This window comes from Hibiscus syriacus, unplaced genomic scaffold (genome assembly GCF_006381635.1).
Source record: "Hibiscus syriacus cultivar Baekdansim isolate YM2019G1 unplaced genomic scaffold, ASM638163v2 tig00110198_pilon, whole genome shotgun sequence".
Lineage (NCBI taxonomy): Eukaryota > Viridiplantae > Streptophyta > Magnoliopsida > Malvales > Malvaceae > Hibiscus > Hibiscus syriacus.
In genome coordinates, this window is record NW_024062623.1 from 1,920,429 (window position 1) to 1,935,503 (window position 15,075).

At 36.8% G+C, this 15,075-nt stretch overlaps 3 protein-coding genes across 3 annotated transcripts; 2 read left to right on the plus strand and 1 right to left on the minus strand.

The window, feature by feature from the left end:
• The first annotated feature begins 2,073 nt into the window (after nucleotides 1–2,073).
• On the plus strand, nucleotides 2,074–5,733 carry LOC120218631 (7-methyl-GTP pyrophosphatase-like). The gene is made up of 9 exons (XM_039215562.1): nucleotides 2,074–2,183; nucleotides 2,310–2,381; nucleotides 2,472–2,546; nucleotides 3,152–3,232; nucleotides 3,787–3,856; nucleotides 3,931–4,022; nucleotides 4,883–4,924; nucleotides 5,010–5,090; nucleotides 5,524–5,733. Exons 1-9 carry the CDS (start codon nucleotides 2,157–2,159, stop codon nucleotides 5,593–5,595), a joined length of 612 nt encoding a protein of 203 aa, XP_039071493.1. The 5' UTR covers nucleotides 2,074–2,156; the 3' UTR covers nucleotides 5,596–5,733.
• Nucleotides 5,734–6,387: 654 nt separating this feature from the next.
• LOC120218629 (3-ketoacyl-CoA synthase 4-like) lies at nucleotides 6,388–8,367 on the plus strand. The gene has a single exon (XM_039215560.1). It carries the CDS (start codon nucleotides 6,588–6,590, stop codon nucleotides 8,133–8,135), a length of 1,548 nt encoding a protein of 515 aa, XP_039071491.1. The 5' UTR covers nucleotides 6,388–6,587; the 3' UTR covers nucleotides 8,136–8,367.
• A 256-nt stretch (nucleotides 8,368–8,623) lies between these two features.
• On the minus strand, nucleotides 8,624–11,911 carry LOC120218630 (sugar transporter ERD6-like 6). Its single transcript, XM_039215561.1, has 18 exons — nucleotides 11,680–11,911; nucleotides 11,531–11,593; nucleotides 11,372–11,461; nucleotides 11,210–11,269; nucleotides 11,070–11,135; nucleotides 10,918–10,983; nucleotides 10,748–10,823; nucleotides 10,577–10,641; nucleotides 10,386–10,478; nucleotides 10,200–10,280; nucleotides 10,035–10,119; nucleotides 9,881–9,927; nucleotides 9,701–9,763; nucleotides 9,534–9,593; nucleotides 9,326–9,391; nucleotides 9,186–9,245; nucleotides 8,946–9,060; nucleotides 8,624–8,772 (listed from the first exon to the last, which is right to left on the minus strand). Exons 1-18 carry the CDS (start codon nucleotides 11,872–11,874, stop codon nucleotides 8,660–8,662), a joined length of 1,464 nt encoding a protein of 487 aa, XP_039071492.1. The 5' UTR covers nucleotides 11,875–11,911; the 3' UTR covers nucleotides 8,624–8,659.
• Between the last annotated feature and the right edge of the window lie 3,164 nt (nucleotides 11,912–15,075).

Genomic DNA, 15,075 nt, shown 5'->3' on the forward strand with positions numbered 1-15,075 from the left:
ATCACATAGTACTGAAATTCTGGGCAGTTTCTTTGTTAAAAATTAGTCCATATTCTAGTATAATTAAGCATATTTAGGACTCCAATTCAAAACAGGGCAGCCTACTCCTTGTATTTACCAAGCACCCTACTGCATTTTTACACATTTCAAGACTCAAAACGGCCTACAACAAGACACTAGACAGCAGTAAATTCGAAAATAGACACCAATTCATTACAAAAACAGCACACGCACTTAGAAAATTATGCAACTTATTTAGCTGCTGTTTCGGTCACCATTTAACTCTGTTTAAATGCTGAAATTCCAGGTTTTCAAGAGCCTGCAGGACAGCAAACAGGCTGCTGATTTTAAACACTAAAAGCTAGTGATTTACCAACCAAATTCGCACAACACTAAATCTAAGACAGTTTGCAAATTTTCAGCAATGATCTAAACCTATTCTATTACATGCACAAGACTCAATTCTCAAAGAAAACTCAACCGCGAAGTAGCATCTACATTACATAAACAATCAACACATCATAAGTTCAGTCAAACACAGGACATCAAGCGCAAAGAATTATAGTTACAACTTACAAGCTCAAGTGTCAAATACCAAGTAGATATAATCCTTAATACATGACCTAGTTCGAAGTTCAAACAAACATTACACTACCAATGACCCTATCACTAGACCTAATACTAAGGCCGACCATAATCAGCACATGCCACCTTCTCTAGGAGCCAATAACTAAATGTATACATATGTTAAGCGAAACCGTGACTTGTGCAACGATGCGATCCTCGTATTAATGGCGTACCTATACTTTATCGTCTGCAAGGTTAACAAAGAAATGAAATGAACTTTAGAAAGCTCAATGAGGTAGTGGTGATAAACAAACACATAAACATAGATCAGAACATCAAGAAACATAGTACTTTAGGCATGTTAAAGCATATTTTAGTCAAGTTTATTACCAGGATCATAATGCATCTTATCACCATTATCAATAATCAAATGCATATCAAATTCATAGTGCGGAGCATGTTTGGACAATCTTTATTATAACTTAAGAACAATTTAGCCTAATGGTTACTTGGTATCTACAAATATGCAGATCAAACACCTCCTCGCCAAGTAATATAATATTAATTACATCCCTCCTCCTCACCAAGGCTAGAAGCCTTTAAAATCAACAACATCCCTCCTCGCCAATGAATAACAATCTCGTACACAAACGCTAAAGATCCTAACAAGTCAACTATATCAGAAACTATACTAATAACCAAGGACACCATTTCAAAACATAATATACATACCATATCAAAATTCATCGGAGATAATCAATTCACTTATTCACAAGTTCACATAATGGAGTGATATGGAGCATATCATATCAATTTTGATATCGAAATCAAAACACATACCTGAGTTTGGTACGGTAATAGCTTGAACGCTGAATACAGAACCGAACAACAATATACATAAAATTTTTCACACATTTGAACATATGATCCTACATATACACAGATACACAACAATTTTGAGTCAGAATGACACTCAAGTAATTTTAAAATATATTTTTCTTTCTCTCGAAACATGATGAACTTGTAAAACCAATTTGTAAAATGAGATTATGTCTCTCACTCCAAACTTACAACTGAAATATTTTATAAACACGAGCTCATTAGATGTTTAGCAAATCAATTATTCTTTTAATATCACTAAATTATTTTGTAAAAATATTTTTTTTATTTTTAAGTTCATAAATTTATTTGGAAAACTTACCCTTGTATATCAAGTTTCAAGTATCACGAGTGTCAAAATTGTGCTGTCTGCAATATTAGGGTTTGAAGTGAACAAAATACTATTAATATTCGATTCAGTTTTAGAAAAATTGAATTAATTTAATTTGAATCATAACTTTATAAATTAAAATTATAAAATTTTAAATTTGAATCAAATAATAAAATAAAAAATTTAATAACTCAAAATTTAAATCGATTAATTTTAAATTTTATAACAAAATACTATTTGAAAAGAACACGACTAGGCTTTATTGGTCCATAGCGGACGATTAGGGCTTGGGACCAGGGTCACGATTTCAGGTCTCTTTTCTTCCTTCTTTGCCGTTTCTCCATTCTCCACTTTTGCAAAGACCAAACTCAAAGTCATAATGGAACACAAAACTTCTCAGGTCAAGGTACGCTCAAAATCCTCGCTTACTTGAAAATATCTCTGTTTTAGTTGCTTGACTTAAAAATAATTTATACCAATAACTCAAGAAGAAAAAGAACATTTCGATTGATTGATAGTTGTTTTAATGCAGATAATATTGGGGTCATCTTCCATACCCCGTCGTACAGTATTAGCTGAAATGGGATATGAATTCACACTCATGGTAAATTTCATTATTACTAGGAAATTTTAATTCAAATGTTGATATTTTAAGGAAAAAAGTTTCAGTTTTGTTGGTTTTTTTTTTTGGCAGAGTGCAGATATTGACGAGAAGACTATCAGAAAGGAGAAGCCGGAGGAGTTGGTCATGGCTCTGGCTGAAGCAAAGGTTCTCTTCTTACTTAATTTTGCGCTGCTTATTTGGAATGATTGCTTGAAATCACGGGACAAGATTTAGAGTCTATAACCGATTTTGTATTTATTGCTTTCAGCAATGTTTAATATTGTTTTTTTCTTCTCTTTATTGTGCTTTCTTAGTGTTAATATTGTAAAATTGAAGGGGATTTTTCACGTTTCTTTTATCGATTCCATTGTATCAGAACTACAAGCTTGCAGTGATCAAGTTCAATAGAGCTGGTAAATCTGTTTCATTATCTGTGGCATAAGTGCCAATGACGGCTCCGATCAAGTTTTTATTGCAACTTAAGTCTAATGGGCTAGTTTGAATCACATTTCTCTCAGTAAAATCCTGGTTTTGATCCATGGTAGATCTATTACAAAAGAATAAAAAGGAAGTACGCCTAATCAAGAGACCTAGATGGATCAAGTTTCCCACAACTTAAGCTTTCAGACTGCAGCCTTTGTGTATTCCCTCTTTGGAGCATTTATATGCAGTCTTTCTTATTCATTGTTTCCACTGCTTCTGTTGCCTGCTGCATGGTACTGTGTTCATATATTCCGTTGCTTAGGCTTAACTGGATTGAAAATTTTCAGGCAGATGCTATCTTACAGAGGCTACCCATTGGTGATTATGTAAAGGAAGCCGAGCCAACATTACTGATTACTTGTGATCAAGTAAAAATCTATTCCTTGGTTATGCTTTATCCCGGAATGTTTAATTATGCATATAGCCTTTGTTGCACGTGCTAACCTTCTCTTATAAATGTTATTTGGCTGTTTGGAAGAAAGTTGATGCTTAAACCATATATTTGTGAATCAGTTTCCTTCTTCAACCTTTAACGAGGTTCTTTTAATTTAATGCTTCCTTAAGTAGATGCTGCAATGGATTTGCTCCGTTTTCATAATTAGTGTGAAGTCTTTTGGCTTTAATTTTTCAATACTTTTAATGGGCCAAAGTCTCACAATTATCCGGATTTGCCATCTCTTCCATGTAGAAGTGCTTTCTCTGTTTAGGAACCAAATACTCGTAAGATATGCATGACTGCTGAGCCGGCTTATCTTCCGCTGATTTTTTTTGTGCCTTGATGCATTTTTTGTTTGCCTGAATGATACATGGCAATTGGTGATAATTCATGCTCGTAAGTGTTGGCACATTTAACATTTTCATATTTTAGGAAACATAATTCTTCTACTTCTATACCTCACTGTTATTGTTAAATGATCTGGAGGTGGTGGTCTATGAAGGTGTTATAAGGGAAAAACCAGCCAATGCGGATGAAGCACGTGAATTTTTAAAAGGTTTGCCTTAATATTCTCGATCCAGTTCCTACTGTTCTACTCTTTTAGAACTTTACTGTTTAACCATTCTGCAGGCTATTCGGGTGGCCATGCTGCAACTGTGGGATCTGTTCTAGTTACAAACCTTAAAACTGGATTCAGAAAAGGCGAATGGGATAGAGTGGAGGTATTGATTACTTTCATTTTTTATTTGGATTTGCTAAACAAGAAATCTTAGCACTTGCTTGAATTAACAGACTTTTATGATGTTAATGAATCGGGAGTACCACTGCATCATAAACTTATGATTTGGTGTCATGCAATTTAATTAATTATTTATGTTCTTTCCTAGCTGTGTCAAGTACCTAGTGAAGACATTTATACTAGAAAAACCATCCGAGGACTGACAAAAATGCTGACTTCTTAAAACCCAGAGTCAATGAATTTAAAGAACTATTCTCCTAAATTACTCAACCAAATGAAACTGCCGCATAGACTGTTAGATCTCGACGAACTTGTTCTATAGGCAACCACAATTTTACTGGAAAGTCACTGAAATTCATCAGAGTTCTGTGTTCGGTGTCTTTTAAGAACCCTAGAACATACTGTAACACTGATTTCAAGTATAAAAGTTACAATGCATAGAACAATAGATGAAAATGTTTTGGTTTGGACCCCACTCATTCAAATTTCCTTTCATTCCTTTTGGGTGGGGGGGTTGTGGTGACTATACTTCAGCTTTCTTCAAATTATTCGTACATGAAGCAACCTATAGTAACCCAAAAATATGAAATAGTAAGGAAGGACATGTTTTACTCAACCTACTTTATGCATGTTTCTGTCACCATGTTCATCGTGTTCCCTAAGGGGTAAAAATACAGTCGTTATCGAGATCTGCGCTGTGCATGCATGGGAAGCTGCCTGGAAGTATGCTAATTCAATTGTCGTCACTTGAGCATGACAGTACTTAAACAGTGATAAAAGCATGTTGATGATGTGGATTAACACTGTTTTATTGTTATAATTTTTCATTTTAATGTCGTGCAGATATATTTCAATCAAATACCAGAGGAAATCATTGAGAAATTGGTAAGTTCTTTTTTTTTCTTTTGAAAAATTTCCCCTCCTTTTTCTAACGGCCAGGGCGATGTCATTGTTTCTTTACTTGATCCAGATTGAGGAAGGGAATGTACTACATGTTGCTGGAGGACTTTTGATTGAAAATCCTTTGATAAGGCCATACGTTAAACAAGTGGTTAGTTTTATTATTTATGTGAATCTAAAGTTTACATTGGTCTAAGATGTTCTGCTTCGTAAAATTTGCGGCAAAAATTTGTGTTCTTGCTCCATATTTTATAGGCAAATTTGGACACATGATCATAACTAATGCATGAATACTGCCGAAAAGCCTTGACATTACCGATAAACAGTTTTCAAAAGATATGTTTCTCGGCTTAGGTACAAGGGTATGCTCTTCCTAGATTTTCATGCATTTGAAGGGTTTGTTGGAGCATTATATATCCCCATGTTCATATTCGGATATGTACCGAACGCGGATGTTCATGAATCCAATGTGAAGAGCATCTTTTAGTGTGGCAACTTTTGAATTTTCACTATGCTAAAAGCATTTTATTTTCTCTGGACATGAGAGGTAGATAAGATGTGGTTTTGGTATCTTTGGTTTGCAGGTAGGGACGATAGACAGTGTGATGGGATTGCCGAAACCTCTGACGGGTACACTTATAAAGGACGCTCTCTAGGTTCCGCACCATTTGATTCCATTGTTGCAACTTCATTCACATGTATTGTCTTAAAATTACTTTTTAAGTGATCACACTTCCCTTTTATGCTAAATATTTGACTGGTTCATAGTGCCTGTCGAAGTCGTCCATAGCCAAAATCATCGTCAAAAGCTAGTTATTAGTAGAGTTGTAAATGAGACATACATATTGCAAATTTGACTCTGTTGAAATTTGGTCTGCACTCAAATTGAATAGACTCAACTTGAGTTCTTAACGAGTCGAAACGAATTGTTTGACATTTAATTCAAAAAGTTCTCAAACCAGTAGTTTTAAGATGTTAAACTCGATTTTAAGTTTAAACTTTTTAAAATGAATAAAAGTCAGTAGTATTCTAAATTCTAATTCGGCTAACTCATCTACCACCGTAGTTATCGGGCGACTTTTGCAAATTCAAGAGAAATGATTCATGGAGCGTGGTCAATGGCCGGCTAGATTTTCTCAAACCAAATGATCTCATCTTGAAAGAATTTATTATTTTTTTATCTAACCATTGAATTTGAACTTTCGAAAATTTCAGGAATGAATTGGATTCAATAATTGTAGCCAAAGGAAAGTAGTAAAAAACAAAAAACATCCGAAGCCACGAAAATTCACATTGATTTTAACACTAAATTCTGAAGAAAAATCATTTTATTTTCAGCAGGAAGAAAACAAAAACTTCAATAATAGCAACCACACGAGTCTTAACAATGACGAGAGCTGAAAACTTTCTCCTTCAAGGATCACTCTTTAGTCTTTAGATTAGATTCCCATTTCCCACCTCAATTTTTTTTTCTCGAGAAAGTAAAAAGTTTGAAACTTTCCAGAACACTATTAGCATTGTTCTGTTATTTAAAGTTTAATCCTTTGGGGTCTGTTGTCAGTCAGTCCCAAAAACACACCTACTACCCACTCTCCCGTGACTACCATATCCCGGTTCATTTCTGTTAAACGATCCGGCCGGCAGCACCATGAACCGAGGGATTGTAGCCACCGCCAACGGTGGCTCGGGAACGGGCTCAGTCGGTGTTCAGATCCAACAATCTCGAAGGCTCCCGGATTTCCTTCAAAGCGTTAATCTCAAGTACGTAAAACTTGGCTACCACTACCTGATTTCCAATCTTTTGACCCTCTGTTTTATCCCTCTGATCGCTGCGATATCGATCCAAGTTTCTCAAATGGATCTTGATGATTTACGCCAGTTATGGCATCACCTTCAATACAATCTAGTCAGCATCATCACCTGCTCTGCTATTCTAGTCTTCGGGTTAACTGTCTTCATCATGACCCGACCCCGACCCGTCTACCTCGTCGATTATTCTTGTTACCGTCCTCCCGACCATCTTAAAGCCCCATACGGTAGTTTCTTGGAGCACTCGAGGTTGACCGGTGATTTCAATGAATCCTCCCTCGAGTTCCAGCGCAAGATTTTGGAACGCTCGGGGCTGGGGGAAGAGACTTATGTGCCTCAAGCAATGCATAATATTCCCCCAACGCCGTCTATGGCGGCTGCGAGGGAAGAAGCCGAGGAGGTTATGTATGGGGCTTTAGATATTCTTTTCCAGAACACGAATGTCAACCCCAAGGATATCGGTATTCTTGTCGTGAATTGTAGTTTGTTTAATCCGACGCCGTCTTTGTCGGCTATGATTGTAAACAAGTATAAGCTAAGGGGAAATATTAGGAGTTTTAATCTAGGTGGGATGGGGTGTAGTGCTGGTGTCATTGCCGTTGATCTTGCTAAAGATTTGCTGCAGGTGCATAGGAATACTTATGCTGTTGTTGTGAGTACTGAGAATATTACTCAGAATTGGTATTTTGGGAATAAGAAGTCCATGTTGATACCCAATTGTTTGTTTCGAGTAGGGGGATCCGCAGTTTTGCTTTCGAACAAGTCGAACGATAGGAGGCGAGCTAAGTATAAGCTTATTCATGTGGTGAGGACTCATAAAGGAGCAGAAGATAAGGCATTTAGGTGCGTGTATCAGGAACAGGATGATGCGGGGAAGACCGGTGTTTCGCTGTCTAAAGATTTGATGGCAATTGCCGGAGGTGCACTTAAGACGAATATCACAACCTTGGGTCCTCTTGTGTTACCGATCAGCGAGCAGCTTTTGTTTTTCGCAACGTTGTTGGTGAAGAAGTTGTTCAATGCGAGTGTCAAACCTTATATTCCAGATTTCAAGTTGGCATTTGATCATTTCTGTATACATGCTGGTGGGAGGGCTGTGATTGATGAGCTGGAGAAGAATCTGCAGCTGCTACCGATACATGTGGAGGCTTCTAGAATGACTCTCCATCGTTTCGGAAACACTTCTTCGAGTTCCATTTGGTATGAATTGGCGTACATCGAGGCTAAGGGGAGGATTCGGAATCGCAACCGTGTGTGGCAAATTGCATTTGGAAGTGGCTTCAAATGTAATAGTGCAGTCTGGCAAGCACTTTGGAATGTGAAGCCGTCGAGTAATGGTCCCTGGGAAGATTGCATCGATAAGTACCCTGTGAAATTAAGCACCTAGCCAGTACCATTTCGAGTTCGATTCTACATTTACACGTAGTATTTCCTTGATATGTACTTTTTAGTTGGTCATTTTTCTCAGCATGTTGTCAAATTTGGGATACCATTGTGTTTCATCTTTTGCAGTTCCTGCATGTCTGGACTTGCTCATTTTGTACTATAATTCTCTATGTATTTCCTTGTTACAGATATCATTGATGTATAATACATTTATGGTGTGGGAAAGGACCACAATGGCAATAATTGATTAGTGATGCTTTACTTTCCTGCTACTCGAAACACCTATTCGTTACGTAGCAATGAAGAGTGAGGTACCCATTTAGTTGAACCAATGTTATTCGAATTTCGAACTTGATGTAATGTCTAGCAATAACAAGGCAGGAACAATAGATGCTGCTGGCCAGAAATGCTTTCAAGGCCAAAGAAAGATGATTATAAACAAAAAAATTACAGCTAATGAACTCTGATTGAGATCATTTCAAGGCCAGGAATTGGATTCTTCTAAGGAAAAGGAAGAAGAAAAGCTTATCCGAAAGACTGTTGGATTTCTTCGAGTGTTTTGCCTTTTGTCTCGGGGACCCAAAGAGACACAAATACGATACTGAACGCGCTTACAAGCATGTACATCGTAAAGGTTCCTGTTGAAGGTGAAGAGAGCTTCAGTTAATTCCTACTCAGTACTAGTAGCTTAGCTCCCACCGGGGTCTCCGCGGAAGTTTAACAATATTCATACCGTGTTTGTGTTCATGTCATTGTTGATAATATTCGTATCGTGTTTGTGTTGGTATCATTTAGTGGCACAAATACATACCTCCACTGCTCCAGCCCAAAAGCAGGTTGGCAGTCATTGTAACTAGCCACGCAGAGAGCCAGTTGGAAAATGTGGCTATGCTTCCTCCAAGACCCTTTATATTTACTGGAAGAATCTGCAGTGAGCAAATGAGCATATTAAAAGATGCAAAGGTTTAAAGTGAGATCATGGTGGACAAGTCATTTTGTTAAGATGAAGCTTATTTTGTACTAGAATCGAATGAAGTCGAGGGATTGGTACCTCCGACATTATCACCCAAGGAATAGGCCCCATTCCTAGAGAGAAAGTAATCACCAGTGCCTGGAAAAAATGGACCAGTTAGACAAATTGCCTCTTAACAACAGCAGTATCAGGGAAAAAAAAAAGGAAAAGTAACATACCACAACTCCAACTACTGACAAGATGCCCATAATGTTATAAAGGCTAGAATCACTTGCTACTACATCCTGGATCAATCATCAAAATGGTCACAATTTAGGTCCTCTAGTCTAATACCCGCACTCGAGTTTGAGTAACATAGATTGAATCCTGTACGGATTTCGGTTTGTGTTGGGGTATTTTCCACATAAGGATCCACATTATTATTACCTTTAAAAAGAATGAGACAGCAACAACTAGGAGGCTGAGAGTTGTTCCAAAAGTGGAGACCTGGAATAAGTTAAAGGGAAACCATAATCTCTTTTGATGTTAGTAAACTAAGGGGCGAGTGACATTGACGGTTATGCACTTTATGAGTAAAATTAGAGTAAACTTACAATAAGCAGAAGCCGACGCCCTGTTTTGTCCACCAACCATGTGGTTACAGCAGTAGCAATGACCTAACCGCAACATAATTTCAACATTCACAATATTTCCAATTCAAAGTTTGTCGTTGTGAACCAAAATTCCGATGAAAAGAAGAAAAAAAAGGCTGGTGGTACTTTTTCAAGCTATACCTGAATGACACCAACTGCAAAAGTAGCTATATTGCTAGATCTAACTCCTGCTCAAAGGTTCACATCATCAGGTTAATGACATACTGTGTAACAGGCTTCAGCTTACCAACACTAATGATTAAATACCATAATGTGTAAACAAGCTTAAGCTTACCAGCAGCTTCGAAAATGGTACTGGAATAGAATAGAACACCATTAATGCCTAATAGTTGTTGCAGCATAAGTAGTCCGATTCCGACCTGAAAGATATTGGTCCATCAGAACTCGAAATAGTGTGGTTGTTACCTAGACCAATTCATGTTATTGCAATTGAAATTACCATCAATGGAAACCAATATCTCCGCTTTTTGAGTTCTGTGAACCGAATTGTACTTCTTTTAGTTGTTGAAGCTACAGATCTCTGTTAATTTAAAACAGAACAATGCATACAAATGAATCATAGTTTTGAAACCAAGTTGAAAGACGTGCAACTGAAGAACAAGCTGTTTAACTGCTTACTATTTACCTTGATTTCATTCACTTCGATAGAAATATCAGTATCGAAACCTCTGAGAACTTGCAAAGAAGCTTCGAAATCTTCCATCATTCCCATTTTCGCCTAAAAATCAGGGAAGGGGATTAGAATCAGATGACCATAACTATCTATGTGAGCATGCTTGAGGAATTAAAACCTGGTAACCTACTTCTCAAGCTTACCAGCCATCGCGGAGATTCCGGAATGAAAAATAGACCTGGTATCAAAACCGTACAAGGAATAATTCCTGCCAAAGAAGAGAATTAGCAATTTCATTCCTACCAAAGAATCCTGCAAATGTTTTCAACAAATGATGATTGCGGTCATGAGAATGACAGCGTTCCGATGATTACCTACAACTGCAAGTATCCTCCATTCTACAAAAAGTCCCAACAAATACGCCAACATTGTTCCAATGGTGACAGACAACTACATAATATAATATGCATATCTTCAGTAGTGCAACAAGTGAATATTCAATTATTCATCAACAACACTCATGGTGAACAGATCCAGTGCCAACCTGATTCACTGAACCCAAGCCTCCCCTCAAGTTTTCAGGTGCAATCTCAGCTATATACACAGGCACCTGTACATGCAAACACAATCAATACACTCAGCAATGCTATGCTACAGAATTCGAATCCTAATTATTCGAGCATAGTTCGCCGTTACCGTATATGAGATTATTCCCACACCGAAACCCTCCAATAATCTTCCCATGTAAAGAAAAGATGCATCCTGGAAAATGCAGCAAGCTTTATTGTATAGGCTTAAACAATCAGGTTTGGATAAGATAATCATTAGGAACTCACTCTTGCAAATGATATAGCAAGCCATCCAATTATATTAGGAATTGCAGCAATCATCAAAGACTGAAATGAAAAATTAAGAAACTGAACTTAGTAAATCCAAATTCAAATCAAAATTTAAAACAAAACTGTGATTCAGTGAAGATAAATCAGTGATTGGATTACCCCTTTTCTCCCTATATGCTCTGCTATCTGACCACTGGCTATTGCTCCAACCATGGCACCCACATTTGATAAAGAACCAAATACAGAATACTGCCCTCAAAATAAGACTTATTAGCTGAGTCAACTCACCAAACCAAAAAAAAAAGTTATAATTTGTACCTCTGAGACTGTTAATCCAAGGTCCTTGACGATTGCAGATTGTGTAGGAGAAGAGTATCCACACTACAAACCAACGAAAACCCAGTTGTCATTTCAAATGATAGTAAAACTCAAAATCAAAATCAGTGAAAATGAAAATTTTAACTTACAGTGAAACCGAATTGGATAGGACCCAAAGCCACAATCAAAACGCAGGCTACAACAGAGATGGAGCTATCACGAATAGCTTGAGATGAACCCAGCATACTTGAGCCCATCCTTGAACCCATTCGATACCAGCTTCCGGTATGCAGAAATGGCTTCCGTAGATCCCTCCCGTCTTCACAATCATCCCTGAAACTCATATTTTTCCCCTCTTTTTCTCTTATACCAATTTTCTTTTTTTCTCTCAATGAACAAAAGCTCTTTGATCACCCAGAGAAAGATAAGCAAAGTTTTATAAAAGCTGATATTACAAAAGTTTTTTGCTTTATAAAATAGAACACTTTATGTATTTTTTTCTAGAAAAGAAATCATCATGCAGAAGGAAGAAATGTTTTTTTTTCTCTACGGGAATCGCATGCAGACATTGATTGCCTGAGGAGCTGTTTGATTGGAACAGCAACTACCAGTCCTCGCTGTTAACCCGACCAACAGGAGCTTGGCAGTTGGCATTGTGTGAGGTAATCTTGTATGATTTTGTAATCTTTGGTCGTAAAAATATGGAAAGGTCTTGACGTGACGAAACAAAACTATGAAAATAATTAGGGTAAACCATGTATTTAGTCACCCAACTATCACTTTGGTTCCGTTTTTGTCATCCAATATTTTGTTTCAAAACCATCACTAATGTTACGTGTTGATTTCATTTTGGTCATCTACTATTAAAAAATAAATGGTGATACTGATGTATCTCCATAAGGTAATTCCTCGCCATCATTGAAAAATAAAAAAGATCACATCAATAGTTCTATTAATTCTTTAAGTACGAGACCAAAATGAAATCAAAATAATTGGTGATCAAAATAAAATTAAAGTGATAGTTAAATAACTAAATACATAGTTTACCCAAATAATTGTTAGGAGATGATTTTTTTTTTTGGGAAATTAGGAAATAATTTATGTTGTTCATAGAATCTAAAGTATTTGACAAAACTGGTCCACCTATGAATTTCAAATCAAAGCGCTACAAATGGAATACTTTTAGTGTATACAAGGCAGGGTGGGATTATTTATTTGGAAGGTAGGTATATGATAGATATTTGTTAGCTTAATATAAAAAATATTTAAATTACATTTTTTTATTTAGGGGTTTAGAATTTTTTCGATTAATTTAGATGTCTAATATTACTAATGTTATTATTTATGTACTTTTTCCGTCACGGCTATTAAAAAGTATGTTATATAATACATATCGCGTTTATAAAATTTTGAAATTTTTATTTAAAATAAAAAATATTTATTATATTTCTAAAAGGCTCACTTTTTCTCAAGTCTAAATAAAATCTCAAAACTTTGAAAACTCTAATTCTAGGATTTACCCACGTCATTCACTGCCATTGTCGTCGACGAACAACCATCCAATTCGACCCCAATGTTATTATCGTTGCCACCATCGAACCTCCATTTATGACAAAGGAAAAAAATTAAATTTTAAATTTCTAACTTTTAATCTTAAATCTCATAAATTCCTAAAATCCACCATCATCCTAGTGACCGACGATAACAATGATGATAGAAGCCATTGTTGACAAGGGAGACGACAAAGGCGGTGGCGACCAATAAGAATAAGGGGAATGAAATTAGGGAAAGGAATTTGCCTACGATGTTTTATAAAATATTTAGAAAATGACAATTTTTTTAAATTTATGAAAACGAAAACAAATTTTCTAAATATATAGAAAAAATATGTAATATATAATAATTTTAATTTTTTTTAAGGAGCGACTGTCCTCATTCACCCCCTCAAACCATACCCTATAACACCGTAAACTACAACTGGTTTATTTGTAGTCTCAATCGAGAACCTATAGAGTCTATCTTTGATGCATGCCTAGGAAGGCAAAATCAATCAATTTCAATATTTGAAAGATATCATTTTATAAGTTTGAAGGGAATGATATTCTAATTATTATTGTTGCTAATAATCACAAGTTGATTAGAGGGGAATCTTGGACCATCATACTGATTTGCATATTGTGTACTATTGTTAAACCTTTTTTTCTATTAGTTATCATCCTACTAATGGTGATTGTGAGTACAAATATGTATGGTCCAAATTTGGTGGACGAGAGAACTGAAAATACAAAGATACTCCATAACATACAATAGTAATATGCATTTGCTAATTTTCCGGCGTTGACCCACCTTCTTCTTCCGGCATATCTGCCACTGATCCAACTTCGCTACTGGGCATTTCTGCCTCTGACCCACCCTCTCCACTGGGCGTATCTGCCATTATCCCACCTTCGTCAATGGGCAATCCTGGTGCAAGATCTGCATCTTGTGCCATTATCCCACCCTTGTCAGTGGAAACTCCGGGTGCGAGATCTTCATGTTGTGCCATTGTCCCACCCTTGTCGGTGGACACTCCTGCTTCGAGATCTTGTGGAATCAGTCCACCTACGTTAATCGGCAGTTCTGGTGCGATATCTTGTGGAATCAGCCCACCTCCATCGATGGGCATTTCTGGTGCGATATCTTGTGGAATCAACCCACTATCGTCAATGGTGGTTTCTGGTGCGAGATTTTCCGGGATTAGCCCACCGCTGTCGATTTGGTCAAGTGTTCCGGGTCCAAAAGGCCTTGAATTTGATGTGGGTGGTAGTAACCCTCCTTCGTCAATGGTAGTTTCTGATCCTTCACTTTCTTGATCCGCCGCACCGTCGTCAATCGGCACAAGTCTCGAGGATCCAAAAGACCGAGGAAATGACGGTCCTTGTGAGCTTTTCCTCAGCCACACAGCCAATAACGAGGCCTTATCCTTCACTTTTTCGGACGCAGTTTGTAAAGAATTTGCTAGGCGTTCTCCGGTGGCGTCTGAAAACTCTGAAGTATTCTGGTCCCCTTCTTCGTCATCTCCTACGGTGGATTGGATTGATAGAACCAGAATCAACGAGAATAGAAGAAGTAAAGCACTCTTCGCTATATTTTGCTTGAAAAGAAAAGAATACGGATGAATTTCGATACATAAAAAGCTAAAACAAATGTGAAATTGAGATTGATAATTCTGGGTAGATTTATAGCTTTCGTGGCTGACAACACACACGGAACGGGCACTATTCTCTCAATCATCTTCAAAGCTGTCGATCTATCTCACTTAATTTGTGATCTTCATTTTATTTAGCTCATGGCAGTCTTTTTTTTTTACATTAATCTTGTTCCAACAATAATATCAATCGAATCAAACTCTTTTATTTAAATAATTTACGGTGATTATAAGATTGTATATGTTTCAAATTTTTCTTAATCTATTAACAATTTACACATCCTCTATTCGAATCTAGATCTTTTAAGTAGGATAATTTTCACTTTTATCATCGAGACCAACCAACGAGTTCATCAAA

Bases quoted from the DNA above. Each gene is read 5' to 3' on its own strand.
- LOC120218631 (XM_039215562.1), top strand. From the start codon at position 2,157: ATGGAACACAAAACTTCTCAGGTCAAG. The intron at 2,382-2,471 runs GTAAATTTCATT...TTTTTTTGGCAG, and splicing joins GATATGAATTCACACTCATG to AGTGCAGATATTGACGAGAA. The intron at 3,857-3,930 runs GTTTGCCTTAAT...ACCATTCTGCAG, and splicing joins AGCACGTGAATTTTTAAAAG to GCTATTCGGGTGGCCATGCT.
- LOC120218629 (XM_039215560.1), top strand. From the start codon at position 6,588: ATGAACCGAGGGATTGTAGCCACCGCCAACGGTGGCTCGGGAACGGGC.
- LOC120218630 (XM_039215561.1), bottom strand. From the start codon at position 11,874: ATGAGTTTCAGGGATGATTGTGAAGACGGGAGGGATCTACGGAAGCCA. The intron at 10,120-10,199 runs GTAATTTCAATT...AATATCTTTCAG, and splicing joins GATATTGGTTTCCATTGATG to GTCGGAATCGGACTACTTAT. The intron at 9,928-10,034 runs GTAAGCTTAAGC...ACCTTTGAGCAG, and splicing joins TACCATTTTCGAAGCTGCTG to GAGTTAGATCTAGCAATATA.